The sequence below is a fragment of the Macadamia integrifolia genome, chromosome 13 (assembly GCF_013358625.1).
Source record: "Macadamia integrifolia cultivar HAES 741 chromosome 13, SCU_Mint_v3, whole genome shotgun sequence".
Taxonomy (NCBI): domain Eukaryota; kingdom Viridiplantae; phylum Streptophyta; class Magnoliopsida; order Proteales; family Proteaceae; genus Macadamia; species Macadamia integrifolia.
In genome coordinates this window covers 1,482,488-1,496,464 of record NC_056569.1, presented here as the reverse complement: position 1 = coordinate 1,496,464, position 13,977 = coordinate 1,482,488, and the positions used below count along the sequence as shown (strand labels likewise).

Here is a 13,977-nt window from a genome sequence, read left to right as displayed (position 1 = left end):
TCTATTTTCAAGTAAGTTGCCATTAATTGCCCAATTTTTCCTTTATATTGGACATGTACTCATGGAGAAATTTCAGTTTTGAATGAAAGAATTGAATGTTGGAATTAATGGATGAGTCTGTGGCTGTTGCGAGCCTTGCGTAGTTCCCCCTCCTACTTTGANAAACATTTTTGTAAACCTTTGACTTTTTGGATTTTTTTTTTTCAAATTTCTTATAAAGCACTAGCAAAAGTATTTTTTTTTTTTGTTATTTTATGTCAAAAAAATGGTAAAAGACAACAGTATTTATAACAACAAAAAAAAAAAACCAATGCACATTATACAACATTTGGAGAGTCCATATCCTATGTAGTGAGCAATGAAATGCAGTGACTATTGAATGACTAAGAGCATCTGAACATGCACATTAAAGGATTCTCAGCCACTTGACGCTCATTGTACTAATACAGTAGTTACAGATGATTTTCACACACGTCCAAATTTTATTCATTAGCTGGTTGCCCAGAGAGACGTTCAATGTTGGGAGGATTTGATCATGTACAAAGCTGCGTGTTCATGTCCTTCCAACCGCTAGATGCTGCTTCCCTGGGCACCCCAGCCCGCTGGTGGCAGGACAGGAGGAGTGTAACTATGTAAGGATAGTGACAATGTTCCACATAGGGAGGCAATAACCTTAGATCTCCACCGTCCATGATTACATGAAAAATACTAATCCAACGGTATTAAGTAAAGGTGGAACTAATTTTCACGTTCGTAGTTTATCTTCCATACATCCGCGGAGATGTCAACAGACCTGCAAGTCCAATGAAACCTAACAGCCCGACCTGAAATGATCAGAAGGACCCAGAAGCATTTTTCTTTTAATTTTCCATTTTCATAATAATTTCTTAAGTCCCTGATTCTATTCTATTCGATTGCTCCATCCATGGCTTCCAATGGAACATCTCCGGTGAGCTTCCTATGTTAAATTATGACTAATAGGGATTTCTTAGGTGTGGCTGAGGGTTTTGCTTTCAGTTGCAAATTGGGTTTATTCCATTTCTGAAAGATTAGATATTTCTTTGGTTTGTTTCCCTTCAGATTTTCATTTTTCTTTTCTGATGTTGCAGAGAGCGGAAACTGAGAACAGCTTGGAGAAAGTCAAGAGGCAGCTTACGTCGGGTTCAACGAGGAATCTGTTGCAGGGGCCGCTCCTTAAGAGATCTGAAACGGTACGGATTTTTGGGTTTTGTATGGAACTGGGGATTTTGTTTCTGTATGGCCAGTACATAATTGATTTGGGACTTCTGGTGTTTTTAGTTGATATAAATTTTAAATTTTAGTTTGATTGAATGAGAAAGTTGTTTATTCTTAATTAGGTTTCAGTTTTGAACCTAACACTTCGACTTTAATTGCTATGTGGTTCATTGCTTGACCGAGTGCTCTTCTTTAGTGTGGAACACAATGAATCTTCCACTGGAATGGAATGGGTGTAACTGATCAGTCCTCACAAGAAATTCATAAGAGTTATATCAGGATAAAGGGGGGAAAATGAGTCAATGATTAAGAAATTTAGCCAATATGACTAAAGCCTTGGAACTGATGAAAATGATCAAATTGCACCCTTAGAACTCTTTTGGGTCGTTACCTTCTCCACAGGAGACGTTTTTTGTGGTGGCACTCACTCTGGCCTCTAATATTGGTGGCTTTTTCCACATTGTGGCAGTTCTTAGGTTGCCCCCTCCCATGTTTCAAACTAATCATTTTGGTGTGGCCATCATACCAACTGTTCAGAATGTTACTGTTAATATGAAAGCCAAGGGTTGATGGAGACATCTTCAGATTAGGCACTGAACAATCATGGTTATAACAGCAATTGTTCTCGAGACAACATCTCAATAGGAATATAAGAGGGATACTCAAATATAATATGTTTTTAACTTTTGTAACCAACTCTTAATTGGTAAGCCCTTAGAGATATCTACTGTATTAAAAGAAAAAGATTCATGAGAGATGGAGCTAGCTAGTTTTTGAATTGACGAGCTTTATTATTCATGAATGAGTTGACTGGACATATATGCTTGCTTTGTTTATATTTAATTGATGAAATAGAATAGGTGGTAAATTCCAAGTTAGAACTGTGGGGAATTGTTTTTTAAATCAGAAGTTATAATATTAAGCTGAACCAAGACAGAATGCCTGGAATATTAGCAAAATTAAGAATCAGAATGAGTGTGTAATTATGATTGATGATCAAGAGGTACCTCGGTGCAACCATTTCCTTATTTTTGTTTGCTCATCCAATAGGGAGAGAGATTGAAGAGGATGCTATTTTTGTTGGCAAAGAGGTGCTTTAGGAGTGAACATTTGTAAGTTGTCTAATCGATTAGCGGAAGCCAATTAGGTATGTATGGTGTCTAATCAATTAGTGTAGAGCCAATCTGATAAACAAGAGGCATTGAAAATGAATGTCTTAATATCCTTTAGTCAAATAGTAGAATACTAGAATCAATTTTGATATTGCTGGTCTCTGATCCTATTGTTACTCAGCCGTTGGTTGGTTCTCTCCTCCTTTTTCCCTAGACCTATTTTTTTCCTGATTTATTTATACCTGATGTAGGATGGTGATGTAGTTACACAATGGACTTTGCAAAAAAAAAATCTTTTTGATTTGATTCTCTTTGGATTTAGAAACAATTTCTCTTGTATTAGTTAGCTTCTAATTTTATTAGTTACCATTTTGATGCTTTGAATTTTTTTTATAAGCCATGTAATTCACTAGTAAGAGGCAGAATTGAAATTTTGATTTAAAATTGGATGTTTGCTTGGCTGAAGCTTTGGCTGCCGTGACTCTCTCTTTTCTGATTTTTTTTCTCTTCTTCTTTCCCTCTGTTCTTGTTCTCCTTCTTTTCATTCTCTTGGCCGAGCCCTTGTTTCTGGGCGACAGTTTCAGCACCAAACAAGGGATCGATCTCTCTTACCTTTGATCTGTTGGAGCTGAAATTTTGTGCGAAGATTGCTCTTCCCTAAGAGATCAAAACCCCGAAACTCTGGTTCCGGAAATCCCTCTCATCATAGGGTAGAGTTTCACTTGCAGGTCTGGACAACAAGACGTCACCGTAAAGCTCAGTTTCAGTAGCTTGGAACCCCTGCATTGCTTGTTGCCTAAGGAGACTTTTAATGGTTTTAGTAGGGCTGTGAGTTGCGACCTCTCCTTTGAAATTTCAACCCAGACCGAGCTCTTTTGATGAAGTTCCATTGATCTGAATCCTCCCATCTCTTCCGCCCTTGTTCTGACCTAAAGTAGAAGACAACACAATCGTGAGTTGCCCCTTTTCTGTCTTTTAAGCCTGATTTACCATTATGCCCTTCTTTTGGTCTTTAATTATCTCATATCCCTATTCTTATTTCACTTTTTAGTTTACCCCATCAAACAATCATTAATTCCCTTTAAGTCCTATCTCCCAAATAGCTCATTAACTAATTCTGGTTATTTACAATTCTGCCACCCCCTTTATAACTTCAACTTAATTACAATTCTGCCACATAGTTGAAGCTTGATTTCAATACAATTGTTATTGGGTGTTGCCTTTGTTTTATTGAGTGTTTAAGTGGGCCCTAGGCGATCCGATTTCAGCCCTTGGGATCTGGATCCGCATCAAGTGGTATTAGAGCAAAATTTCCTGCACTTCCCTAACCATGACAGGTAACGTTACCAATGCTGAGTTGAACAAATAGTACCGCGAGTTAGTCGAGAACCAACAGAATACTGATGCTAGGCTTGAGAGGACTGAAGCTAAGTTTGATAAGTTTATGGAAGAGATGATTGCCTTTATGAAGAGGTCCGACAAGTGAGCTGAAGAAGGATCCTCTACATTACCTCTTCAGCTCAACACTTTACGGATCGAAGACACACCTCAAAGGCAGCAACTTGATCCAGTTGTTCCCCAGGATGTTACCCGGCAATTTTCTTATAGAGATTATGGCATCAAAGTTGAGATTCCTGAGTTCAGTGGTGAAAAGGGACCCGAGGAATTTCTTGACTGGCTTACCAAAGTTGAGAGAATTTTTGCGTATAAGTCTCTTCCAGACGTGAAGAAGTTTGAACTCATCATCACCAAGTTTATTGGGTATGCATTTTCATGGTGGGATGATGGAATCCATGCAAGGTTTGTCAGAAGACTTGGACCCGTTACCAATTGGGAGGTCATGAAGCAGATCCTGACTGAAAAATTTGTTCCTCTTAATTATGAAAGGGTAATGTTCCATAAATTACTTAACTTGCAACAAGGGAACAAAGATGTGGATCCCTACACCCTCGAATTCCACAAACTATCATCAAGGTGTCGACTTCAGGAGACAGACCAACAACGGGTGATGCGATATATCAGTGGGTTAAGTTATGAGATTCGACTTGAGTTGGCTAACACTGATTTCAGGTCTGTTGATGTGGCAGTAGCTCATGCCAAGACAGTTGAAGAGAAGTCCATTTATTGGAAGGGTATGCTCAAGACTTCTTCAATTTATAGACCTCCACCACGTATGGAGGAAAAGAAGCCTGAAGCTCGCAAAGTTGAAGAGAAAATGTCAAAGTTCAACAAGGATAGTGTTAGGGTGAAGAATATCATATGCCATAGTTGTGGCGAGAAGGGTCACTATTCCAACAAGTGTCCCAACAGGACTCGTTCTGTGAACGTAGCAGAGAAGTAGCCGACAGAGAAGGGTGAAGATGAATCTCATTTATATCATTATCCCCTCGAGGACGATGATATTATCGATTGTGAAGATGAGGATGTAGAAGCTCATTCAGCTAGCCTTTCATCTTTTTCGAATAGACTAGTTGATAAGGCTTCTCTCTTCAGACAGAAGGGTACTCTCCTGCACGGTTCCGACCCTATTGATGTTCATACAATTGTTGATACTGGGGTAGAAACAAATTTTATATTTGCTGAATTTGTTCGAGCACACAACCTTCCACAGAAGCAGATTTTCAAGAAGATTCACGTGCGAGGTCTTGGACTCACAGCTCGAGAACAGGCCACTGCAGTTGTTTGAGTACATCTACAGTTTGGGCCACTACAGTACCATGTCACCTGTTTGGTCACCCCATTGGCACACTGCGACATTCTTCTAGGGCGACCTTGGTAGCGACATGCAGGCATTCTCTACGATGGCGCATGGAACACCATCAATGTGAAGCAAGGAGGTCGTATGTACTTAATGAGGCCACATGCATTATCCGACATGCCACGTCGTCGACTGACTCCTGCTCCAATGACACGTCAGTCTACTTTCCCTCCTCTTGGTGTTATGTTCTCATCTCTTGCTTCGATATACGTGCCACCTCATCAGCGAGCAACTTACAAGGGTATCTTGGGAGTACGACCTAACTCGACGGAGTCGAGTTCTTCTAAGACCAGGAAAGCTGATGTAGTTACACAATGGACTTAGCAAAAAAAAAAAAATCTTTTTGATTTGATTCTCTTTGGATATAGAAACAATTTCTTTTGTATTAGTTAGCTTCTAATTTTATTAGTTTCCATTTAAAATTAGTTACCATTTTGATGCTTTGAATTTTTTTTATAAGCCATGTAATTCACTAGTAAGAGACAGAATTGAAATTTTGATTTAAAATTGGATGTTTGCTTGGCTGAAGCTTTGGCTTCCGTGACTCTCTCTTTTCTGATTTTTTTTCTCTTCTTCTTTCCCTCTGTTCTTGTTCTCCTTCTTTTCATTCTCTTGGCCGAGCCCCTGTTTCTGGGTGACGTTTCAGCACCAAACAAGGGATCGATCTCTCTTACCTTTGATATGTTGGAGCTGAAATTTTGTGCGAAGATTGCTCTTCCCTAAGAGATCAAAACCCCGAAACTTTGGTTCCGGAAATCCCTCTCATCACAGGGTAGAGTTTCACTTGCAGGTCTGGACAACAAGACGTCACCGTAAAGCTCAGTTTCAGTAGCCTGGAACCCCTGCATTGCTTGTTGCCTAAGGAGACTTTTGATGGCTTTAGTAGGGCTGTGAGTTGCGACCTCTCCTTTGAAATTTCAACCCAAACCAAGCTCTCTTGATGAAGTTCCATTGATCTGAATCCTCCCATCTCTTCCGCCCCTGTTCTGACCTAAGGTAGAAGACAACACAATCGTGAGTTGCCCCTTTTCTGTCTTTTAAGCCTGATTTACCATTATGCCCTTCTTTTGGTCTCTAATTATCTCATATCCCTATTCTTATTTCACTTCCTAGTTTACCCCATTAAATAATCATTAATTCCCTTTGAGTCCTATCTCCCAAATAGCTCATTAACTAATTCTGGTTATTTACAATTCTGCCACCCCCTTTATAACTTCAGCTTAATTACAATTCTGCCACATAGTTGAAGCTTGATTTCAATACAATTGTTATTGGGTGTTGCCTTTGTTTTATTGAGTGTTTAAGTGGGCCCTAGGCGATCCGATTTCAGCCCTTGGGATCTGGATCCGCATCAGATGGTTATAAGTTTTTTTGGGTGAATAAATAATTCACTACCAAGAGAAAGAACATACAAGGGGGGGGGGAAGAACAGACAAAGCTGAGAGGAGGGGCATTCCTGATGATGGAGCTAGGCAGCTCCCAGGAGTTTACAATTTGACAATTCCTAGGGGTTGGGTTACAGGAGGAAGGGATCCGTGGGATGAAAATATACCCTAATGCTTGTGGGTGCTGGAATGAAAATTGCTTCAAAACTTCAGGAAACTAGAAAATCTAGAATTATGTAGGCCTTCGTTGATGTGATCCAGTGCATTCAATATATAACTAGATTGCTTGAATTGTGTATAAAGATAGTGGACTAACAAAGCAATAGCGGTGGCAACGGGGGAGTGTAGGGTTGGATAGTGGCCTTATCCATATCCAAGGGTTTTTTTTTTTTTTTTTGGGAGGGGGGGGAGGAGGAGGTGTAGGGGGAGTCATTATCCTTACCTTAGAAGTCCCTTTACTTGGCTGTGAACGGGTAATTTGTAGAGCCTTAACTATGCTCGTTTAACCATTTGATTGCCGATTTTGAATGGGCTACGTGTTTAAGATTACCCTTACCCTAGAGTGTTTGGTAGATTAGATGGGATGACTTAAAGGTAAATGGTACATATCCCCTTTTGTCTCTTTACTGGTTCATGATAAATTTCTGCGTGTGTGTGTGTGTGTGTGTGTGTGTGTGTTTGCGAGATTACCTAAATGACCCTATGTAGATGGGTAAACAGGGGCTTTACACTCCAAACTAGGGACAGGTAAGGCTGTTATACAGGTGAATGGATACTCACTCCCACCCCTACCTAATAACTGGAAAGTTTTCAGGCCAAACTAACAAGAATATCCTTCACGGTAGGTTTGTTTTATTTTTGCTATGTGCAGACTTCAGTTTATCAGAAAAATAAATTCTACCAGGCAGTTTGGTTCATCAAACCGGTTTCCAAGTCGGTGATACTTTACAATTTAAGACATTATGATGGTGTTTATCCCTAATATTTCAAACCAAAAGATAAACTTACGTGGGGTTTCCAGGGTTTTCAACAGAATATCCTCAGTTGATTTTTATCAAAAAACTTCATAAACCATAGTAAATAAAAACTACCAGCAGATTTTGTATCACCAACAAAAAAGCATCAAGGTAGTGGCAATACTGGAGAAACTGAATGAAATTCTCTACATCTCAACTCAAATCAGAACAAACCCAAGTAGCAGTACTTCCCTTGTCCCAGATCCTTCTTATATAGATCTTGGCTTTGAAAAGGTTAGAAACCAAAAAATTAGACTGGGATTTCTATTTTCTACTAAGACCATACCACTTATTGAACCCTTGGGACTTCACTACTTTTCTGGAACTTACCCGAAGTATATATATGTGATCAATTTGTCTCACATAAATAGAGGAAGTCCCTTGGTGAAATTAACAAATTATCCCTCTATGTTACAAATTCTCAATAGAATGATCATCTGTAGAAGCTCTGATTCTTTGGTACTTTTGTGCTTGAAATAACTTGATTTCTATATGAATTTTGATCTCTAATGTTAGGTTAATTCCCAATGTGTAGAAGATCCATATGGATTGCTTGAAGTGCCGTTTTCACACGCATGTGGGCCAATTAGGACCTAATACTTTTTATACCTCCTTTCGAAAATGCAAACGAGATCTTATCTATGAACAATGGATTTTATAAAAGTTTGATCCTCATCATCATAAATGAAGAGTTCTATTTTCTGTTTTTTTTATTTTATTTTTGGGATATGTTCCATTTTCCTAAGTGTCCCATATGATGATATTATGTAAACACCTGGTTATACTCCTGTAAGTTTATCCATTAAAATTTCTTCATCACTGTTAGCTAAATCAATTTTCTTGGCAGCTGAGGAAATGGAACGAGCGATGGGTGATCTTGAACCCCACTACTGGAAAAATGGAATACAAGTATAGATCCTTGATAGCGTCATCTTATGTTTTAACACTCTGTCGCTGTTGTTCCCAGTGTATCGGAAAAGGAAATTGTCTTATTATTATGTTGAAGTTTAATGATCCCACTCTATTGTTTTTCATTAGGATTCGGAGGAATGAGTCATTTGTCAAGGGAACCATTATATTTGATGCAAATAGCACAATCACCATCTCTCCTGTAAATTTCCAGTAAGATCCATACTTCTTTGGTATTTTTTTTAATACTTATTCTTTTTTTTTTGGACAAATATTGTAGGAAATTTACTAGGAAAGGTAAAATTTTGAGGAACTAGAGATTTATTTGAGTTGGTTTTATATGTACTGATCTGTTTCCTCTTTCTCCATTCTTCAGTGGACTACCAAAATATGACGGCTGCTGTTTCTGTATCCACTTGCGTTAACATCTTTAGTTTGCTGGCTATAGAGAGAAGGATATTGTTTTTTTATTCCTAACTCTTACTTGCTTCTCATATCACTGTCTTTTTTAGTACCATTGTTTTTATGCTTCTTAACTGTTCTCAATAGATATTGGTACTCCCGGGAAACAAGATTACTTCCTCTGTGCCGAAACTCCTGGTGCTGCTAGAGCTTGGGTATCAACTCTACTGTAAGTGCTTCCAAAGCTTTGGTTTTGGTGTTACACTGGGAAAGTTTTATATCCGTAGACGTCTTTCAGAAAGCTACCTCTTGTTGCTTTTTCCTCTTTATGTGCTGTTCATCTATTCTACAGCTACATAACAATGATGCTCCATTCTCTGAAATTTAGTCAGGCAGGATGCAGTATTCACGTGTTGGACAGGCAAACATAATATTGCTAAGATAAAATGTGGTTTGCTGTATATCTCTTGTTTTCAAATAATATTTAGGGAAAGTTACCAGATTACTCAATATCAGGTTTCGATTTACAAAATTACCCACCTAATGTTAGTGTTAACCAAATTGCACAAATTAAGTTTGGGTATTACAAAAATTACAAAACAGTGATTCTCCTTCATCCTCCTAAATTATTTGATGCTGCTAAGTCCCTTTACCTCCCATTCAAACACCACCTTCAATCGGCCGCCGCCGGCGAGGAAGCACAATCAGAGATCAGCCTTGTCATTGGACACCTGTTCTCCTGGCCAGAGTTACCCTCCTCTTTCCTACATTTTCTCTCTGTCTCTCTCGCAAACAGCTCTCTATGTCGACCACAACCTCAGCAGGATTTCCACCAGAAATCACAGAACTGGCGTTACCTTACACCTCAGAAAACTAATCAGACTAATACATAAGAACCAAATACAATGGCCAGAACCTCATTTGGGTAAGGGGAGGTGCAGGAAGAATAGGAGGAAGAGAAGATGCCCAGACCAATCAGAGAAACTGATGAAGACGAGAGATTAGGCTTGGACGAGTTGGCCGGTTCCCCATTTGAGCATATCCAAAGGCAAAATTGCAGTCTTTCGCAGTTTTCGCATTGCGCGGAACTCGTCCCAAACTCACGATCTTAGTGAAGGTGCAGGAGAGACTTGGAGTATTCAGCACCTCTCTCGAGGCCTGTTTGGAATTTTGCATAGAGGAATGGATCTGAATTCTCGAATATGCCTCTTTCCTCACGTGCTCAGTAACCACTACCGAATAGGCGAGTACCGATGGTTGGGTAATTGGGGTAGGTCTACATTTTAGCGTTAATGGAGTATGATAATGTTCATGTATTTTTTTTTACCAAAAATATCCCTCAAGGGCCCCAAAGCCACCCATGTGGAAATCCAATGAAGATTTTGCCCTTTCTGCATAACCAACAGTATAAAAGTAGTAATGTCTTCTCTGCGGAGGCATATGATACATTGCAGTTCAGACAAGCCCTTCTAAACCACCCACTCCCTCTCCCTTCCGTTGTCAAAAACCCCTTTAAGATCGTCAAAGGTCCTCCTACCTGATTTCTCTTAAGGATGAAATAATGTATGCGAATGATTGGATGAAGGAGAAGTACCCAAACTCAATTTGTGTTATTCGGTTAATACAAACATTAAGTGGATAAGTGGGTAACTGATTTTGAGTAATCTGGTAATTTTCCCTACTGTTTATGGTTCATGATGGAAAAGACCCAGGGTCCGTCAACAGGACATTGCAACTATGCTGAAAACATTGTTTTGGAAATTTTCTTCCATGGAGTCCACAAAATAGTGACAATCCATAGATTTAGAAAAATATCTAAAATTTGAACAATTAATTAGTTATTTACAGATGTGTAACTAATTTCATCTATTTAAGAACAGCTATTTTGGTATATTAGATGAAGTTTACTATAAATTTATTCGAAATGAAAAGATCATATATCCTCTCAGGTCCCTGAATCTTATTTTTGAGGCTCTCGAGTTTGACTATAGTTAGTTGAAATGCGTATTATATGTTGTTCCCATCTTTCTCATTTAAAATTTGGGTTTCCTTAGTTGGGTGGCAAAAAACGGTTTTTTTCTAATCAACCGTTTTAAAATGTTTTTCTATTTTATTGAGGAAAAAATTCTTGTTGAGTCTTGTGAATTCTTAGTGCACCAGGCACGTCCAGTTGTGCAACACAGCAGCAAACTACCATGGTGGAACTTTCCCCCAAGTAAAATTAATTTAATATCGGATATACCAAGGGTAGTAGCTAGAGAAGCTATGTGTAGCAAAGATGAGGATGTTAAGATGGATGTGTGGAAAAACTAGGAAGGATAAAGTAAGGAATGAACGTATTAGAGCTGATTTGGGAGTTGCCCCAATCAATGACAAGCTCCTAGAAAGTCATTTTGAGGTGGTGTGGCCATGTTCAATGGAGGCATGGGGACGCCCTAGTAAGGAGTGATCTGTTTCCAATTAAAGGAGTTCAAAGAGCTAGGGGTAGGCCTAAAATGACCATAGGAGAAGTTGTGAGGAATGACATGCATAGTCTAGGTCTTGTCCAAAGTATGACCTCGGATAGAGCCTATTGGAGGGCTAGGTTCCATGTAGCTGATCCCATCGATCCTCATTTTTTGTTTGGACCTCAGTTCTCCTACTTTTTCTGCATGGATCGATGTAGCCGACCCCATTAAGTTGGGGTAATGCTGAGTTTGTTGTTGTTGTTGTATTTACCAATGTATCAAATATTAATATTAAATTGATAAGATTACACTTGGTCTTGGCCAAGAAGCCAATTATTTGCCGAACCTGTTTTAACTATGAGTCTGGCACCTCTTATTTGTGTCAGATTATGAGTCTGTGAGACCTGTACCCATTACCATGCAACATAGGCTTCTCATCTTTTGAACAATTGATCCTTATGTTAATTAATTAGCATTTCATGTTCATCTTGCTTTGCAGAAAGTCCAATTTTGTTTGACCATATTTGATTAAATTTTGTCAGACGGTCGTCCGCTGGTTCTTTTGTTGCTCTATGTTGTAAAATGAATTGTCTTATGATTTTTGTAGGACTTCATCAGTTTTCGTTACTTGCTTTATGTCTAGTGAATGATATTTCTGTATTCATCTCTAGTCTTCTTTATTGTCCAACAACCAGTGCAACTCAATTGGTGTTAAAGGCCCACAAAGAAGCTGTGAATTCCTTAAGTGGAAATACTTCTACAAAATTGGGAACGGTTTCAAGAGTTGTTGCTGAAGCCAACTCAAAGGCTCAAGAAGCTACTAAAGAAATTGAAGCAGCAATGCGGATCTCCCTGAGAAATGCTTTGGGCGTGGTGACGGATAGACCAAACGAAGGTCAAATGGATGATCTGACAATCATGAAAGTATGTTAACTACTAGGTATCCTGTTTCATTTGTTATACCTCACTGCATCTGAAATTTACCACTGAATTGTGATTATAGTGTGCCGCATGAAGATTGTGTTCTGGTTGTCCTGGTTGCATCTTATATTATTTCTGCATTGGAAATGAACTGTTGAACTCTTCTTCTATGATGAGTCTTCAATATGTCATATTGTAACTTCAGCATATGTGGGTGCCTTTAAGGATTCTGGCTTCGTTTATCAGTTGGGCCAAAGGATACAAAATGATCCAAAGCAAATGTTGCTGATAAAGTCTTGAAAAGATTTAAGGAAAATTGAGCTTCATGTACTCTTTGAGCGTTTCATTTTTAGTGTATAATCTGTCAACTATTTTTCTGCAAGATGGTAATTAGATTCCTCTTCAACCAGTAAATTGTTTAAACTACAAAATAACTCTTTTTCTCCTATGTGCTAAACTGCTAATGCAAATTTAAAATGGTGCTGTATGACATAGGATACTCTTTTTGTAAACAATCATTTTCAATATTTGAAGTTTATTATACTTCCACCATGACTGTTTTGGCTTCCTGACTAAATGGTCTGACCATAAGGCTGTCGACTGCAATTAAAAACGTTAATTTGATTTTTAGAAGTTATTTTTCAATATCTGGTCAACCTGATTGTGCATAGACTTGAAGCAATCAACCCAAAAAGATCCTGTAGATCTCTGTCATTCTTTTCATAATTTGTAATTCTTAAATATTCTGTTACTCATCTCCTTAATTCAGCTAACTGAAGCAACTTATGCTTTCTCCATTTTCATTCTAGCCATGGCTTATATGCGGTGAATATTTTGTGATGTTGGTCTGTTACAAAACTGTCACATACATTTATTAATGCAACTGACATATTCCATTTGATACTTGGCCTGAAATTATGACCTTCAAATGTGGTTGTACTAATGTGTGTACTGAATTTGAAGTTCACAACGTCCTATCTAGCTAAGAAAATTTTCATTTTTTCTATTCCTTTAGGCTCTTAAGGTAGAAAACTTACATTTCAATTTGCAATATGTTGCCCATAGGAGACATTACGAGTGAAGGATGAGGAATTACACCATCTGGCTAGGGAACTTCGTGCACGGGATTCAACAATAAAAGAAATAGCAGAGAAACTATCTGATACTGCTGAAGCGGCTGAGGCTGCAGCATCTGCCGCTCATACAATGGATGAGCAGAGAAGAATTGCCTGTGCTGAAATTGAGCGTTTAACGAAGGATTCAGAGAGACAGATAGGGTCAGCAATGTTAAAGGTACTGATGTATTCTTCTCTTCAATGTTGAAGAGGGTTTTCTGGCACTATTTTTAGTCCGATTGGTAAGACAGCCTAATGAGAAAATATTCGTAAGAACTTTGTTTCTTGGTCTTTTTTTCAGCTCCATACTTTCTCCTTTGCCAAACATGCATGTGCAAGAATCTATGATTTATTTTATGGAAAGATGAAATTTTCAGGCTTGGGAGCATTGAGTTTACTCTAAACCTCTTCTACTTTGTCTAGGGACAAAACTGAAGCTTATGCCACTAGTTAAGACTTACCTTAGTCCTAGCTTTCGATACAACTCCCACATTTCGCTTCCCTATAATGAGTTGGTTCTCTTCCATGAGGTAAAAGAGCGATTTGGAACTCCTTTGCTTCTTTGGCCTAAAAAGAGTCTGCGGGGCCGGGGCGGGGGCGGGGGCGGGGGGGAGGGAGAGAACTTTGTCATATGTTACTTTCTCTAGATAAAACTCTTGAAATTTTGTTGGTTCCC

General features: G+C 38.7%; 1 protein-coding gene across 1 annotated transcript; it reads left to right on the top strand.

Moving 5' to 3' along the window:
• Window positions 1-776: 776 nt before the first annotated feature.
• On the top strand, window positions 777-13,479 carry LOC122060121 (switch-associated protein 70-like; the record flags this gene model as incomplete). Its single annotated transcript, XM_042623304.1, is given in 8 exon segments — window positions 777-949; window positions 1,110-1,211; window positions 8,355-8,416; window positions 8,546-8,629; window positions 8,793-8,824; window positions 8,966-9,047; window positions 11,961-12,189; window positions 13,252-13,479. Coding segments are annotated over 8 exon segments (843 nt in total), but the record flags the coding sequence as incomplete, so codon positions are not given.
• Window positions 13,480-13,977: the final 498 nt, after the last annotated feature.